General features: G+C 33.8%; 1 protein-coding gene across 1 annotated transcript; it reads left to right on the top strand.

The window, feature by feature from the left end:
- Positions 1-550: 550 nt before the first annotated feature.
- Positions 551-6,841, top strand: LOC129220765 (uncharacterized). Its single transcript, XM_054855194.1, has 5 exons — positions 551-896; positions 1,015-1,119; positions 2,605-2,717; positions 4,010-4,172; positions 6,600-6,841. The coding sequence occupies exons 1-5, from the start codon at positions 698-700 to the stop codon at positions 6,839-6,841; spliced, it is 822 nt and encodes a 273-aa protein (XP_054711169.1). The 5' UTR covers positions 551-697.
- Positions 6,842-18,632: the final 11,791 nt, after the last annotated feature.

The following is an 18,632-nucleotide window of genomic DNA, read 5'->3' as shown; positions in this document are numbered from 1 at the left end:
AATCTATTAGGGAAAGTGTCATCTTTTAGGGAAAGTGTGCTGGGTCTTAGCTCTCGCCGACCTGACAGATTAATGCTTAGTTGCAAAATTCAAACTCCTAAAATTTTATATATTTTGATCCCTTGAATTTTAACTACTATGTTTATCGAGCTAAGTCTTGGTACTACTGAAAATATTACATGTCAACTTTTCAAAATAAAACAAAGCATAATGAAATGAGTAGTCAACAGAGAATGCTTTTTATATTGGGCAGTTAAATGTACAAAGCATCAAAATAATGATAGTTGACTGTCTACTATCACATTGATGCAAATATTTTTGATAGGGTTAGTTTTCAGTGAATGAAATAACTTCAAAATCAGAAAGCGGTGAACTAGTAATGGGGTCATTTCCATCAATCAAAAGCACACTGTGAACCTTGAAAATTAGCTTGAAATTTTAAAATATCCCAATAGAAAGTTCTGAGTTTCTCAAAAGTGTTTCTGAATTATGTGCAAAGAATCAAAAACTTCTCATTGTGGGTAAGCATATTTTATTTTTATTTTTTCAGAAAGTTTTGAACATGCCAGAAAAAAGATAAAAAAGGCTGAGGGCGCTAGTGATGTGAAGGTCCACTTCTCCACTACAGATTCGGAGCAGTGTGGCAGGGGAAAGAGGAAAAGGTGGGCCAGAACTCACGACTCGTCCTCTGAATCGGATGATGAGTTTCTCACCAAAAGACCCTCCTCAAACATTAAATATGTTACCCGAGGCACCGGTGCAACCAGGTGCACCGGTACATCTGCCACGGACTTCAAGCCAAAGTTCGCCACTTGTTATGGCTCCTGCAACGCCAACTACAAGCCAGAATGCGCTTCATCAGTCGCCTGCTATGCAGATCTCCAGCAGTGAACAAAGTATGAAAAATTTATTTTAACAATACAAAATGGTCTTATCCCTTTCGAATTTGATTTGGATTGCGTAGTAAACTTTGTTGATTTAAGTATTTATTTTCATAATTAATATTTATTTCAGATCTTTTCCAGAAGCTGCTGAGGAGTTTCCATCTGCTAAGGATGGAAGTAAAAGAGATTAAAGCGACATTGGACTTGCTCGTTGAGCAGTCAAACAACAGTAGGAGTAAGTGTCATTAAGATTTTTACCATTTTGTGCTATCATAATGCTATAAATTAATTTGAGAGAAGTAGTACTTTATTATTTATTTATATAATACAAAACTGCTAAACATTTACTTTTGAAATGAACTATGATTGGGGGTGTCATAATGCTGCAATTAAGATATAGGTAGCCTTCACAATGCTGACTAGTTATGTTTGTTCCAACTGTGGATATCCAGATCAATTAATTGCATGTTATATATATATATATATATATATATATATATATATATATATATACAGAAGGTATTTTTATTAATGATATTCATGAAAATATTTCTGAAAACATGTTTTGTTATTGATGTAATGGAGGTCAAGTAATGGGGCTTGTTAAAAATGAACAAATAAAACTGCAAGAGGATTTAGATCATATAAGTAGGCAAATACAAGGGCACCCATATAGAGGGGCAAGTGGGGGCTCAAGCCCTCCCCCCTTAGAAATATGAACTTCCTTGCTTTTAGTGCTTTTTTTCTTTGCAAAAATGTAAAAAAAAAATATTTTCCAGCTATTAATGAATAAGTTATTAAAAATGTCAAATTTTAATATCTAATCTGTACTGAAATCAGTTTCCATTGGGGAAAATGTTCTGCTAAACCATGGGGAAAGTTTGAGCCCCCCCCCCCTTAAAATTTTGTGTATGGGCGCCCATGGGCAGATAAGTGGTGGCAGTTAATGGAGAAATGCCAACAGCTACATTTAGGTCATTAAAATAAGCGTATCAGTCATTAATCAGGCAGAAAATGTTATTGATCTGGGTGTTGTAGATCATTACTTCAAGTTTAGGGCAGGATTGCAGTATGGCAAGTAACAAAGCTAATAGAATGTTAGTGTTTATCAATAGATTTATTTCAAACATATGAGGGTTCTTCTGTCTTTATATAGAGGTTTGATCAGAGTTCATTTGGAGTATGCTGCTCAATTTCCATACCTCAAGAAATTTCTTTTCAAGAAAATGTTCAAAGGCTCTCTACTAGGCTAGTAAAAAGACTTTTAAACATAGATTGATTCTAAACTTTAAAGGCGCAGCATGTATAGCCTGGAACAAAGGAGGGTCAAAGGGGACATGATTCAGTTGTTTAAATTTATCAAAATGAAAGATGTTAATTGGTTAAATTTTTGAACGGAAAGCTAGACGAGGTCATTGTTTTAGCCATCAAAATTTTGGGCTCATCTTAAAATTAGAAAAAAATTGTTCCTTTAGTGGGGTAGCATTGGAACAGCTTATTGGAAGAGGCTGTAATGAGCAAGGGGGTAGATAGCTTAAAGAAGGGCCATTGATTTTCATTAGTGACTAATAAATTAATGAGAACAGGCCTACCTGGGCCCAGAGCTTGCTTCTGGTCGTCACATTTGTGTTTGTAAATTCTGGCTTTACTAGTTAAATGTATGCACACACACACATATGAGTTAGGTTGTTTGTAAATTTTATATGATCTTGTATTTCAGATCAATCTTCTGTAGCTGTGACAAACATAGATGTTAAACTTCCTCTGGAAGATTTTGAAGGTGTTCAAAATCTAGAGAGGTTGCTAGAAGAAGAGAGCAACAAAAACTACTTGGTAAGCTTAATTTTTCGACAAAAGTATAATGATTTGTCAATGCACTACCATGGAAAAATAGGTCATGATAAGGAATAGGCTATTGGGAGACTTGTTAGCAAAATCTGAGCTAAAAATTAAGTAAAACTTTATTGTATACCACTAAACATGATTATTTTATTTCTTGCAATTATGACATGTATTTGACTCTACTTATGAAAGTGTTTGGAATATTATTGATTGTTTGGGGCTTCCATAAAGATCCAAAACTCAAAACGATTTTTGCGAGTAAGTGTTTCTAATGTTATACATAGGCAAGAGCAGTGTTAGAGGCTATTTTGAGCTTTACATGTATGGTCTTGAACAAGGGCAGCAGAATTAAGGAAGCCTGGGCTTTTCGGGGGGGAGGGGGGGGAATCCACACTTTTGGTTTTACTGTGTTTCAAATTTAGTATTCAATTTTAGAAGATAATTGATTGTTAAGAGCCTCTAAATTTGAATATTCATAGTAAAATCTTGAATCATCAAGCATATTTTTTTTTAAATATTTCCATAGTATCTCTTGTAAAATATGAAGTTCTGATATGAATTCTGCTCAAAAAATGAGTCATTTTTTCCAGAGATGGTTAAAAGCTTCAGTCAACTAATAGCCGGAGCTTCATCTGCTCTGTATGTTGAGTTTCAGCATTAAATGCATATAACATGTCGTAATTCTCTACATGCATTTCAAGTATTAATCCAGAAAGTGTTTTACTTTAATCCACTAATCTGGTACAAATTTTTTTATTTTAATTATTTATAATGTAAATATAGGGTGGATGTGCTCTTAATGGACTGGACGCCTTCCCCATGTTTTGATTTACTCACAAAAAAATTCATTGAAATATAGCTTCAATTTATGTGTTGACAATTATTACCTGCTTGTTTTACAGGTCTGGTTTATTGTTGATCTTGATCAATGAATACAAAATAGGTTAAATGTGTTGACAGATTAATGTATCTATTTAAAAAACTGAAATATTGTACCTATAACTATTAAATAAAATATAATTCAAAATCAAAATGTTTCAAGGCTAGACATATTTGAAGAATGTTTAATGCAGTATATTTATATAGGTTATTTTAAAACAAGTTTTTGTAACCTAATGTAACTTCCGATAGAATATATTGTTAATAAGCATTTTATTAATTGTTGAATTAATTCTGGTTTAAAGTGTCAAGTACAAAAAGCTGTTTGCTTAGCATTTGTGAAATTCTAATTTCTGCACATTACTTAAAACAAGCCATTTTTATATAAGTACTCTTTTTTACAGCTTAACAAGTGCAAGAATTTTGGGGGCAGTTGCTTCCAGGATCATACCAGGAGGATTCTGAAACATTTATTCACAGATGAAACTGCAGAACTGTTTTCGTGGACTGGCAGCAAAGGAGGAAAAAGAAAATTTATGAGTCTGAAAATCGCTGACCTTGTTATTGGTTAGTAGTTTTTCAGTTTATAGTTGATTTATTTTCATAACATTGCTATAAATTCTGTCTATAAATTGTTATCTGATCCAGCATTATCACTTTGATTGAAATTAAAACAATTCGGTGAGGTGTTAAAGTGTATTAAGCTACCCTATCACTTTCCTCAAATTTATTTAACAGATTTAGTGTATAAAAAAATATTGCCCCTCTTCCAAATTTGAGCGTGTTTTTTCCATGCGCTTCTTACTGTTAGACTGAGACGGCTTAAACTCTGAATCATTCAAAATTTCAGTTGTGTATTGTAAAATTACTCAGGCCCAAGTACTTCAGTTAGTTTATGGATATGTTTCTGGTCTTCCAGAGTTTTAAACTACAAGACTAACTCCAGAGACATCTTTTTTCTTTTTTTTTTTTTTATAATTACCTGTAAAAAAAAAGCATGATAAAAACTCTCTGCATTACTTTTTCAATTAATTAGCATTTTAGCCTGCATTTTCTCCATAAATGTAGATTTTTTTTAAATATAGTACAGTTTTAATTTGAATGATTGTCTTAAGTGACAAGTGCCTTTATATTGCGTATTGTGTTCTTTATTACTTCAATAGTTTTGAGGGATCGTTACTGCTGCATTTTTCTTTGTGTTGAATAATGTTAATAATAGTGCTGGGGGGGGGGGGCGAATAATATTTCAACTCCTGAATTTGCTAATTTTCTTTCACACAAACACAAAGTTAGCTCAAAATCCTTTAATTTTGAATTTATTATTCCTTATTGGAAGGCATTAAAAATATGAGTGATAATGCACAGAAGACTAGGCATTCAACTCCCTGTTTCTATTATGCCTACGCTGACATGCATCCTGTATAATTGTTTATTTAGAGGGGTAGGAGTTGTCCTAAAAATTCCTAAAGTTTTCATTATTTATTTGCTATTTACGCAGGAAAATAATATTTAACCTAAAAATGGAACTTTTCATAATATGCCTATATTTTACAATAAAATAAACTTTGTAGACTATAAGAAATTTTCTCTAAAAAAAGAAATAAGTTTGCTGCTGCTTTTTTTCTGGGGGGTCGGGGGGGGGGAGCATGCAGTTAACCAAAACACATTCTCAATAAAAAGCTGTTTGTTTTAATCATTCTCTTCTGCAACAAAATTTTGCAAATAAAATAATAAAGAAATTAAAAAGTTGTGCTTTTGCAGAGAAGGAGTTTTAAGGTTAAGCATTATGTTGTGATGTTTTTGATTTTTCCCCTTTTAAAAATATGTGAACCAGGGGCAGGAGGGGGGGGGGTGAAAGGTATCATAGCTAATTGAAATACAATGTGTTGAGTTAGAACCCAAATATAGATACTTGTTCAAAAAATTTATTTTCACCAAATTTAAATTATTTGTCCCCAGGTGGGAAGGAATTTTTTTATAGTGCTTATCTTATGTGCAGTTTGAGCATTAGTTTGTTCTTACGCTACAAAGAGTCAGTTTGCTTTGTGTTTCTGTTCAGTGAAGTTGGAATATTTCTTGTACATAGGCACTAACGTTTAGCTTTAAAAATGTAAATAGGAATGTTTTATTAAAATGGCATGGGGGAAAACGAAATTCTCTTCCTTGTGGTTTGAAGAAGCAGTCAGAAATGGATGCAAGATCAGCATATGGGGCTTGCAGAAAAAGATAAATTCAAAGCCTTTTGTTCTGTTTGTACATTATCTTTCTAATATTGATAATTAAGGGTTTTCACAGGTATTGTCCCATGCTGATGTTGTGAGACATAAGAGGTTGACAAGTAGCTTGAAAAATCAAGCTGCGTTTTTAATTCCTTGTTCTTGGTCTTCTACTGGAAACAAATTTATTATGATGAAGCAATCCAAAGCTTTTATTCCAAATTTACTCAAAAATAAAATGTCAAAAGCGGAGGGTTTCTTAGTTTTACTTTTGAATACATATATATTCATTTTAATCTTTACATGATTTATCTGTAATTTACAGTGATATTTTTGATTCTGAGACAGCAAAAAGTATTAAATTATCTGATAAAAGTTAAGTGCATAATAAGTTTTGGACTCTTGCACCTTACTTTAAATCCCTCCTTACTAAGGATATTTTTTCGTTCTTTGTTATTCGCTTTGATGAAACAAGGCAAGCAAAGAAGCAATTGGACATACATTTATCCTATTGATATGTTGTAATACTACTACTTCATAATGCGTCACTGTGTTGAAGAATAAAAAATTGAATGCATTTCATTGTAGATTTCAAGAATAAATTTGAAAAGTTTTATCATCCTATACAAAAATCAAACTTGTAAGTTACGTTTAAGTTTAAAAAAGACTTATAAGTTATTTGTCCTAAAATTTTATCGCCACTCCAACCCCTGGTTTATTATCTGATTTACTTAGAACATATTTATTAGAATTATAAATGTACAATTTCTTTTTTTAGAAGCTGTTCTTAAAGAAAGTGGCCAAACTACAAGAGCAGATGTGGAAAATGTTATGAAAAATTGGCTACGCCATGCAAAGGATCGTGCCGACTACAGAAAGTTCGGACAGTACAAAAAAAAACTCCCCCCAATGCAAGATGCCCCTCCCTCTTGTTATTTTAGATTGGTTACCTATTGTTTTAATAAAAAATATTTTCTGTACTTGTTGCGTTCTATCTTTTCTTTCAAACAAGGTTCATGATTAAAAGAATCAGCATTTTTAAGTAAATGTTTACACACTATTTAAAGATTACACCCAACTTAAAGTGAGCACTTTTAAATACTTTTTCATTAAGTGAATTTTATCTTCTGAAACTTTGTTGCAATGAGGGAAAATAACTCTTAAATTTCAAAAATGCATTCGCTATGATAGCAGCAAATTTATTTTTAAAAAAAATCATTTTTTTTTAAATTTTAAATCTTTAGAATGGTGGGCAGGCATAGTGATAAAAAAAAAAATTTCAGACATGTGGAAGATGTTTTTTTTATACTAATCTACTCTTTTTTTCAATATATATATAATCTGTTTTGTTTTGAGTACAAATTTTCTTTATTTGTATTGCTAAGGCAAAATTGTGCAGTTGAAATATAGTGAGTGAGAAAGAAAGTTGGAGGCTATTTAACTTTACTCGATCTGAAGTCTGTTTAAAACTCGACTTCGATTGATTTTAACTGAACAAGTTCTATTTTTTTTACTCGTGTGTACTAGTAATTTTGAAATGTTAAAAAGCTATATTTGAATAGAAAAATCGATTATGTTATCTACATGGTTTTACGCTGATGATTCTCCACCGGAAGTAAAAATTCAGTGTGTTTCTACACATAAAAATTAGTAAAATGAAAAATATAGTTAATCCAAATTCAACCCTATTTTGCCAAGAACTTTAAAAAAATGGTTTGGTTTTATTCATCGAAGTGTTATGTATGCGGTTGTGCATTTTTTTTTTAAATTATGAGAAAGATGAAGAGGCTCCATCAAAAGATAACTAGGATAGTTTTCGGATGAAAACTATTATCCAGAGACTTATAAGACATGTATAGGTTAAGTTTCTGGATTATCTATCCAGAAAGCTTTATTGTAAAGATATCAGTAGGAGCGTTTCTGGATCAAGAGCCGTCTAGAAAGTGTGTTATAGGATACCATTAAGATCGTTTCTGGATAAGGATGAAATCGATCATCCAGAAAACGTATAATAAGATACCAATAGGATCATTTCCGGATCATCCAGAAGCTGTATTAAGGTATTGGTAGGAGAGTTTTCGGATCAATTGTCATCCAGAAACTGTACTATTGGATACCTTTAGGATCTATTTTGGATGACAGTTGTCCGAAAGACGTCCTAAGGCTAGTTTTCGGACCAAGATGTGTTTCCGTGCATCCTAGAATTGTCTTAATATTATCCAACAAGTGTCAGATGCAGGATGTCTTGTGGATGACATCAGGAGTGTACTTTTTGACAAAGTTAAGACAGGTGTAGGAGCATTATTGGACTGCCAGCGGATGTCAGATTATCCTGAAGATGATATCCGCAGGAGTCCCTAAGGATGTCATTGTGTTGTTGGGGAGTGCAAAAAAAAAACATTTTTTTAAATTTGCGCACAGAACCAGCTTGTTTGAATAACATTGCAGGGACGTAGTTGGGGGAAAATGTTTGAGTATCGAACCCACCACCTCCAGCGTTCAAAGCTAATCTTCTTACCTCAGAACTACGGAAGCTCATCAAGGAATGTTTTTTGATCAAAATAACACATGTTAGCGTATGAAACAATTTAATCGAAACCGAAAATATAAGATTAGTTCAGTTAAAAGCCTGTTTCAATAAACTTGTTTACATATTAACTGAATATCAACACCAAGTTACGTTGCTTCTGATAGCAACAAGTATATTCGCGGAAAATTTTGACACATGTATATTGTCAGCTTGGAAAATCCATTTCGAATAAATGCGTGTACAAGGTTGAAAAAATAAAGAAATAAAAAGTTGCAAGTTAACCGTTTCAAATATTAAAGCAGTATGCTGAAATTACAAATTACAGACAAAGATATCAGAAGGAAACTGACAATTGTTTGTGTAATGGAGGAAAAGTTAAGTAACCTTAACTGCATGAAGCATAAAATGTTAATTTATTTATCTGAGAAAAGTACTTACCTCCGAACTTTAAAATTTATTCCATGAGGCGCCCGATTTTTTTCTTCTCATGCAGGTTGTTCGGTAGCGCAAATCGCTGACTCCCTTTCACTCACCAGACACTCAGACACTTACAAGACTTATTATATATATATATATATATATATATATATATATATATATATATATATATATATATATATATATATATATATATATATATATATATATATATTCCGAAGTTACATATTTCCTATTTCATCTATTTCAACCAGAGAAAGCAGCACTACTGTGTGCCTGCAAACTGCACTGCTTTCAAAGTTTCGCGCCAAGTTCAAAGATCGACGACTGGTGGCGTAACGAAGCGGGGGGGAGAGGAGTTGTCTGGCCTGTTATCACGTGGGTCTCGGTCACAGAGATTTTGACAGACAGAGATCCGGACAGAGAGACTTTCAGCTTTATTACTGGTAAAGAAAAGATAATGGCAGTTTTAGGCTGTAAATTCTGGGGGTGCAGCAATATCAGAGATGCCAATTGCGCTAAGGCTACTATTTTGACGGCAAAGACGACTAGGGTGACTATTTTCGTCAAAATATGGAAGAAAATGACTATTATGCTTCCAATTGTAAAAAGCAGCGACTATGTCCGTGTTCGTGTCGTTATTTCTGACTGGAGAATTATCGAAGAAATTTTATTTTTATCTTGGAGGATACGTGCAACACGAGAAAATGCAAGGCCACCGTCAACGAAGGCAGTTCCAGTAGATAGACGATTTTACGAGGGGTATGGTGATCGGACTGAGAAGGAAAGGTTGGTCCGTACGTCAAATCGCAGCTGATACCCACATGGATGCGAGCACGGTGCATCGGCTGTGCCGAAGATGGTTGGAACAACGAAATGTCGCAAGATTAAGGGGTGCAGGGGCAGCCAGAGTGACGTCAGAACGCGTGGATCGACGCATCCACTGAGAAGCTGTAGCAGACCCACAAGTAACTTGTTCCTCGATTCTGCAGCAGGTGCGGATACAAGGAATGTTCCCGTGTCAACCAGAACCATTTCCCGTCGTTTTGTCGCACGTGGTCTGCAATCACAGCGTCCGCTAAGAAGACTATGCAACATTTACACTGCGTCCGCACATCCGTCACGGACGTATGCTTTTCTCCCTAAAACCAGTTTTCGAGCGGCGTTGCCATGACAGCTATTCGTATTGTACGGGACCCGTCGACGGGACCAGAAGCCAGATATCTGACGGCTCTGACGTCCGTAGAGGGGCGTCACATTTCATTGGTCTCCACGAGATTAGCACGCTCTCTCTATTGGGTGAGAGACTGACATGTGCTTTTTTTCGCGTTCGCAAAGCATGAATGCTTCTCCCTCATGCAACATTCAAACAGCGTCCGCACATCACGTTCGCCACGTCAAGCGGACACACTTACGTTTTCCGAAAAGAGAGAATCATTCATACTTTGCGGAAAGCGAAAAAGGCACATGTCAGTCTCTCACCCAATAGAGAGAGCGCGCTCATCTCGTGGAGACCAATGAAATGCGACGCCCAACTCGACGGACGTCAGAGCCGTCACATATCTGGCTTCTAGGCACGTTGACGGGTCCCGCACAATACGGCTTGCTGTCATAGCAACGCCGGCCGAAAACTGGTTTTAGGGAGAAAAGTATACGTCGGTGACGGATGTGCGGACGCATTGTGAATGTTGCATAATCTGGCAGTAACTGTGGAACGTCCCACCGCACTACAACGTGTCATAATGGTTTGGGGCGCAATTGCGTACAATTCCATATCACCTCTAGTTCGTATTCAGGGCACTATGACAGCCCAACGATACTTGGACAATGTGCTGCGACCGATGACAATCCCTTCCCAGACAACCACCTATCTTTAAAAGTTATCTACAAGAGATCCACTAGCCATAGAACTGGATATGAGCCAAATACAAAACATGTGCATGGGATGTCCGAATGTCTAATTGAATATCCACCAGTGGTCGAAAGGTTGAAAATTTTTAACTTCCAGTGACATCCAAAATATCCAGACGTTGTGCGGCGATCTCAGAGATATGAAGGGGATATTCTGGATAGCTCATGCACATGTAGAGGATATTTCTTTCCTATTCATAGGATGTAATGTCCAGAAAGCTTTTGGATGTCTTTATAACTGCTTATAGATATGGATTTTTGATCATATAGATGTATAGGAGATATTAGAATCGATGTTTTATAGATTTCATGTTTTTAAATATATTTTAAAGCTGGAAACAAATTTACAGGTTTAAAACACGCAACTTTTTGTGTATTAAAAAATAAGTTATTTGGAAAATATCTTAAATTTACTTTCTCAATGCAGTGACGATCCTTTTTACTGATAAATATGAATTAAAGTGTTATATTTGCAAATAACTTATTTATTGATACACAAAAATTGTGATTTTGAAACCTGTAAACTTGTCTACAGCTTTAAAATATATTTCAGAAAAATTAGTAATAAGTTTTAAATAAAGTCTTCAGTCATAAAAGTCATTTATAAACTTTTCTTCTTTTTTTTTCAATCTTCAAAGGAGGAATTTTCATTCTATACCTACCTATAAAATATTTTTTTTTTGCATACTGTTCTCGATTTTTTTCACCGATTGTCATGAATATAAGTGTTATATTTGCAAATAAATTAATTTATTGATATAAAAAATTGTAATTTTTAAACCTGTAATCTGTTTACAGCTTTAAAATATATTCCACAAAATTTAGTAATAAATGAAGTCTAGATTCATAAGTTATTTAAACAGACTTTTCATTTTTCAATAATCATCAAAGGATGAGTTTTCATCCTGTGGGTACCTATAAAAGGAGTTTTTACTTTTTCGCATACTGTTTCAGACTTTCCAAGTAATTTGCTTTAACCAATTTTACAAGTTAAAAAGTAGCAACTCTTTGGTGTCGATGAATAAATCACCTAAATTTAGCATCTCTGCTAATAATAATTCGGAAAAATGTTAATAACTGTAGTTAAGTGCGAAAGCTTTAATACTTTAAGTAACTTATTTGGCACCATGAGTAAGATTTGTTCCTGATACTTATGAATAAAAGTGTTAATATTTGTAAATAACTTATTTGCTGATAAAAAAAAAAAAAAACAATCTTAAAAAGTGTAAGTTTGTCTATAGATTTAAAGTATATGCCACAAAAATTTTAATAAAAATAACATTCTATTTACAGGCTTGTTCTATTGACTTGATGATCCTCAAAGGATGAGTTCTTATCACTTTTGCACTATAAAATGTTTTATTGCACAGTGTTACGATTTTTTCCAAATACAGTCAAGCTCGCCTAATGGAATAGCCAGTCTTCCACAAAAATTACTCTAATATGCCGGATATTCTATTAAACAGAATTAAAATAGACATAAATGGTTCTGTACATTGAAAATGTATTACATTAAGCAGGATATACAGTTAACCGATATTCTAATAGGCGAGCTCGACTGTATTTCCCCCTCCTTTCTGCAAAACGGTTCCTATTTCCTCTAAAAAATGAATTAATCTTAGTTTGCAAATTCTAGTTTTCTGAATTTTGAAGTATCATTTTCTTTTTGGAAGTTTTATACTTAATAAAGCATAATACTTAATAAAGTTTAGTTTATTTGATAAGTGTTCAAAAAGAATTAACTATAACACTAAAATATTATGATGAATTGTGATTAATGCATGTATAATCTGAAAAAAAATAATAGACAAATATGAAAATATTTATTTTGTTTCATATCTCTTAAAAGATGTCGAATTTCAAATCTGAAAACTGAACTTCAATAAAATTTTGATATTCCTAGGCAAAATGACCTACCTTTATATGCTCCTTCCCCCCCCCCCTTTACATGAGTTACACACAGCAATCTCTACTTTTTTTAACTAAATTCTACGTAGTGAAAAAAGCTTTAATGTCATCAAAATTACTGTAAAATGTTTTTATTGACTAACATTTAAAAAAATGCATACAAACAAAACATCACAATTGCATGAAAATTTGACGGGGACAAAACATCTATGTTTGTTTTCAGCAATCAGGAATTGCTTCTTGTTTTCACTTCACCGGTGAATGATGTTAGTCCTTTGATTTTTGAAAAGGAGCCTCGGGAGTACCACCGTTGACTGGCTCAGGTCCTGCTTCTCCAGCAAGCACGGTCTAAACCAGCAGCACTGACCACCAGAATCTGCTCCTGCTGTGCGGTTGCTTCTGTATCCTACACACACACCTTCAAACATACACACGTCTTTACGCACACACACGCCTTCAAACATTCACATATCTTTACAAATACACATACACAAAAACACACGCACCAGTACATGCACACTCATGATTGCAAAAAGCTTAATTTTAATTCAAGATGTCAAAAATTCAGGTTTATTATTATTATTTATTTAATTTTATCTAGTCAGGTTTTGATGTGCCGCAACTAATTTTTAACCATAACATTCATGGCAGAACCTGTTGCTCTAATTTTGATTAATACTGGGAGAAAACCAATTTATAAAAATACTTATTTTGGCAATGCCAATGCAACATCTGGAACTTTGTTAATACATATTACAGCAGAAAAAAATACTTAGAATTTAATGCAAAAATTTAGAATTTCAATTACAATAACATCATGACATTTGGAACTATACTTGCCTGCAACTTAAGTGGACAGTGACATCATCACGACACACAGAAGAAAAACCTGTTAACAGATAAAACGTCACACTTACTAGCTTCCTCACCCTACCTGCTTCACAAATAAGAGGAGATCACCACCTGTGTATGAGCTGCTATCGGCTGGCGTGTTTGATTCAAATGGTTTTAATGCTCCGCGCTGCTTCGCTCGTAAAATTGAAAATATTTAAAGATTGACAGAAATTATGACTAAAAAAGGTAGTATGCGTGGGTTTAACGAACAAATCTGATTTCTAAACGGTAGAGCGTAATTTCACCCGAATATCGGAAAAGACACAATGAACTATTTCCTTCATTTGGTCTCATCTTATTTCTCCATTGTCAAGTAAGCTTGCAGTCAAGTATACAATACTCAAGAAAATTGCAGCCATAACCACAATTGCAGATGTAACTGGCGTGAAGACCTTTTCAACAAAAAGTCCAAACTGTTCCAAAATATTTGAATTAAACATCTCCCTTTTCTAATTTTTGTTCTGAAAAACAGCCAAGAAAACTTTTTAATTCAAAAAATGAGAAAATTGCAAAAATAATGGACTGATGCTGCATAAAGCATGTGTTTTCACATGTGGAATTATTAAATTATAAGATATACTTACCTTATATGTTTGAGTGTTAAAGGATATAATTTTAAAAGATGTCGAAAACACAGAGAACAAACATAAAAGAGAAACTACATTCATTTAAATAGTTCCTCCTGAATGTTTTTCTCAGTAATTTTTCCGCTTGGTTTTTTTCTTCTCTGCTAAAATAAAGAAATAAATATTTGCTATCTTGTTTTTCATAACAATTTATGAATTATATAGTTACATACTTGACAAACACAGAATACTGCAATAAAAAAAAAAAAAAAAAAAAAAAAAACTGGCTTGACAGAGAAGGAACATAAAAAAGAAACTACATCAGTTTTATTAGGTAGTCGCGGTAAAATGTTCCTCTCCGAATGTTTCTCATTCTCTATTTTCTCTTTCATACTATAAAATAATTAAATATTTGCAAAAGAATAATTTGTATATTGTACAGTGGAACCTGTGTAAGTTGACCACTTGCGGTGCAGTACTTTGGTGGTCAACTTAGACAGGTGGTCAACTTATAAAGGGGGTAATGATTTTTTTTTTTTTTTTTGAATTCTTGCACCATGACACCTTTTGTAATTCTTGCAATTGACACCTAATCTTTCTGTTTAACTCACTTTCATTGTTTAGCATTACTTTGAAACAATAATTTAAGATGTTATTCAAATATTTTTAGAGATTATTTTCCCAGAATGCCGTATATGTGTCGTGCAAATTTAAAATTTCAGTAAATTGATCAAAAAAAAAAAAAAAAAAGAAAAAGCCTTATTGTTTATGAGAAGTTACTCATTTTATATTAATAGTTCCTAAAAATTTATAGCTAATCAAAAATTACAAATTTTTCGCTTAACAACAGAAGAAAAACAAGTTTGGGGAATAAAAGGGTTCTTAGTAGTTTTCCCATGTGGTTAAACTCAAAAGCAGGTTTAGTTATGCTGCTGTTTCATTTAGTTGGTAAAATGCTGGTCTGGCATCAGAAATATTCTTGGAAAGCTTAAAATAATAATAATAATAATTTGCTGAATAAAATTTAAAAAAATAAACCAAGTGGTCAACTTACAAAGGGTTTTTTTCAATACTCCAATCCAAACTTGGTGTTCATTAGTGGTCAAGATAGACAGGTGGTCAAGATAGAGAGGTGGTCAAGTTATAGAGGTTTTCCTTCATTATATAAGATAGGACTAATTCCGTTCCTGACAAAAACGGTCAACATAGACAGGTGGTCTACTTTACAGGTTTTACTGTATTATGAGTATTTAGTGTCATTCTAAGTGCTCGGTAAAGTGTATGTCAACAAAGTTGATGCTCTGAACTCGAACTAAGAGCTACTTAGTACGGCACTAGTGAAACCTACACATCAAATACATACACTGTGAATTTTGAAGCCAAACTTTTATGAGTAATAGTTGGCTAACTTGGATTCATATTTAATTGTTGCAAAATTTACAGCATTCAGAGACTTATAAAACATTACGCTAATTTTAATATGTTAGATTTTCCAAAAACTTGGTACTTAATAACCGCATCAAATCCAGAAAACTCATCTACATTCTGGCAGGACGAAAACACCTGAGAGAAAAACTTTACATATGCACTCTCATTAACCTGGCATTTTTAAACAAAACCACTTTTTAGTCAACAGTGGGCTGAGTTTTCAAGCAAATATAATACCATTTGAATTTAAATAAAACAATCGGGAAATTGAAAAAAAAAATCATGCCAAAAAATGCTTATTATTATGGAGTAGTAAGTGAGACACTTTTAATACATTGGTAAAACCAAAATTCCAGCATATGAGATTTCATAGCTTTTAGGGAGAAATAATATTAATAGTAGTGCTCATCTTGCTAATGTAAAAGATGAGGTGCTAAAACATAAATGCAAATAATAAACCCAGCATTGGGCCTTTTTGTGCCATCCGACAACAAGGGGAAAGACTAAAATGCAATCTTTATCTTTATAATGCAAACACATATTCAAGCAATGTGCAATTGTAAAAATTAACAAACTGGATAGATGTTTTGGGGGAATGCATGCTTAAATCGAATGGTTAAACTGAACATTCATGAACATAAAAATTTCTAGAAAATAAGCCTTAAACATTTCCACAAAACAACTTTAGAGTTTTAATTCTTTCAGTAAAGTAACACAACACATGCAAAGAAATCTAAGTTAATACCTAGCCTACTTGCAAGATAGATTTTTATGTTTAAAAAAATGAAAAGTTAACATTGTGGAAGAAATGCAGATCGAACATACACGAACAGAAATCAAAGTTAGGGTACCTGTGAACTTAACTCCTCATTAGTGAAAAAATTATCATTGAGTTAAAAAAAAATACATTTACCAGAAACAAAGAAACATACCAATAAAGAAAAGAAAAACTTCAAAACAGTTTAATACTCCACTAAATTTTTAAAACAGCAAACAAAGTAGCAATGGCCGACATTCAAATCAAACGGAAAAGCGGTAGGTAACATACAAACACTTAACTTTTGCTGACCAACAAATGTTCTAAAATGTGAAAAACACAAAATCAGCAGCATCTGAAACACTTATCTGAGAAAAGAAAATAGCTATATTAATTAATGTAGTTACAGCAAAGAAAAGTATCCAGTACAAAATTGTTACCACCGAACTCACGCCGTATCGCGATCGCGATTTTGTTGATAAACAATGAAGTTTAGAAGAAGAAGTGTTAGTTTTCTTAGTTCAGCACATTTTAAAAGGAAATGAATTAAAAAAAAACTCACCTCAAATCAACAAAACTTTAAATTAAAAGAATTTTGCCACAGAGACCTGAATATAAACAAATCAAGTAATATCCAAAAGTCAAATATCTAGCAGATATCCATAAATGAGACTTAGATGGATATTTTTTTTAAACATTCAGGTTATTGAACAGCCATCCACAAGCTATCCAAATATCTATATCCAAAACATGTAGAAATCTGGATAGCTAGACGACTTGCGAAAATCCATATCCAAAACCTGGATATCCATAAGCTATCCGAATATCCACATCCAAAACATGTAACCGTTTGGATGTCTTGAAGATATACCAGAAATCCATATCCATAGACATAACCAGATATGGATATCCATCAGCTGTATGGCAAATCCAATGGATATTTGGATATGTCATGGACCTTTTTGGATGTCTAAGAGACATTTGTGGTTGTCTGGGTTACCTTCAAGGGCTACCTAATGCACATTCTCAGCAGGATAACGCCCGACTGCACAGTGCTCGCATCTGCCATGCTCTCCGAGGCACACATATGCTTTCCGGTCCACCATACTCTCCTGACCTGTCACCAATCGAGCATGTGTGGGATGTGATTGGACGCCGTTTGCAGACTCTGTCCCTGCCTCGTTCAGAAGACGAACTGTGGCAAATGGTTGAAAGGGAATGGAGAGCCATCCCTCTGGATACCATCCGCACCCTTATTGACTCTATGCCTAGACGTGTTTCTTCGTGTATCGCTTTCTGCGGTGGTCCTACATCTTACTGAGCAGATGCCGCTCTCGCTCTGTATTTTGTCTATCTTTCAAAAATAAGATCATTTATTATTCCTTGCTGTCTCTGTCTTTTTTCCAAATTTCCTCACTTTCTGATCGCTCCTTCTTGGTTTTGCATTTTGCATTTTGAATGTCGAGCAGTGTATATATATATATATATATATATGTGTGTGTGTGTGTGTGAAGGAGTTGTTCAGTTGTTCTCATGACACTAGTGATTAGGGGCCATTCATTAATTACGTAAGGGTCCGAGGTGGAGTTGGAAAAAATTGCGAGGTCTTGAGGTTTGACAGGGATGATTTTTCATTTGCCTCTGGAAGGTAAAAAACGTATTAGAATGAGGTGTTTTTTTTATTTGTCTTACAAACAATGAGTAATGAAAAATATAATAAAAGAATCGCACTATGTATGGCATGTTTAATTTTAATTAGTATCGCATCATGTACAAAAAAATTCGAAAAAACATCGATCAAGATTCTAACTTTTTAGTAAATATTTCTTTGCACGAAACGTTTTAATTTAGTAATAGTGACTTTAATTTCGATTCCAGTGATGTAAGGTTCGTACGAATAGGGGGGGAGGGGAAAAATCTTACGTACCCTTACATGGGAGAAGGGTGGATGTCAAAAATTGGCAAAATCCTTATGTAATTAATGAGTGGCTCCTTACAATGGCCATGTATCCTTAGTATTCTGGTGAGATTACTGTTAGCAGTTCCATTACAGGTTTTACGCCCCCAGGCAATTACCTTAATAAATACTCTAGTGTAAACCTAATGTGCGATTTTAGGCGATAAACACCAAATTTGGAACTCCTACAAGACCAAAAAAGCGGCCTTTTGTAGGTGGGCTAATTCATGGCTAATAAGTTCTGTTAAAAGATACACCTAAATAGGAACTTGACCTCAAGGCAAGAGGAAAATGAAATAACTCAATTTTCTGCAAGTCTTTGAGTCGTTTCCGAGTGAGAGAGAGAAGAGAACCAAACGAGTCACATATTCGGATTGGCTGTAAGACGCACTTCTTTACACCAATTTTCACTTACCCTAAGG

Source organism: Uloborus diversus, chromosome 4 (genome assembly GCF_026930045.1).
Source record: "Uloborus diversus isolate 005 chromosome 4, Udiv.v.3.1, whole genome shotgun sequence".
In the NCBI taxonomy this organism is placed as follows: domain Eukaryota; kingdom Metazoa; phylum Arthropoda; class Arachnida; order Araneae; family Uloboridae; genus Uloborus; species Uloborus diversus.
The sequence above is the reverse complement of the archived record's forward strand: the minus strand, read 5'-3'. Positions and strand labels throughout refer to the sequence as shown.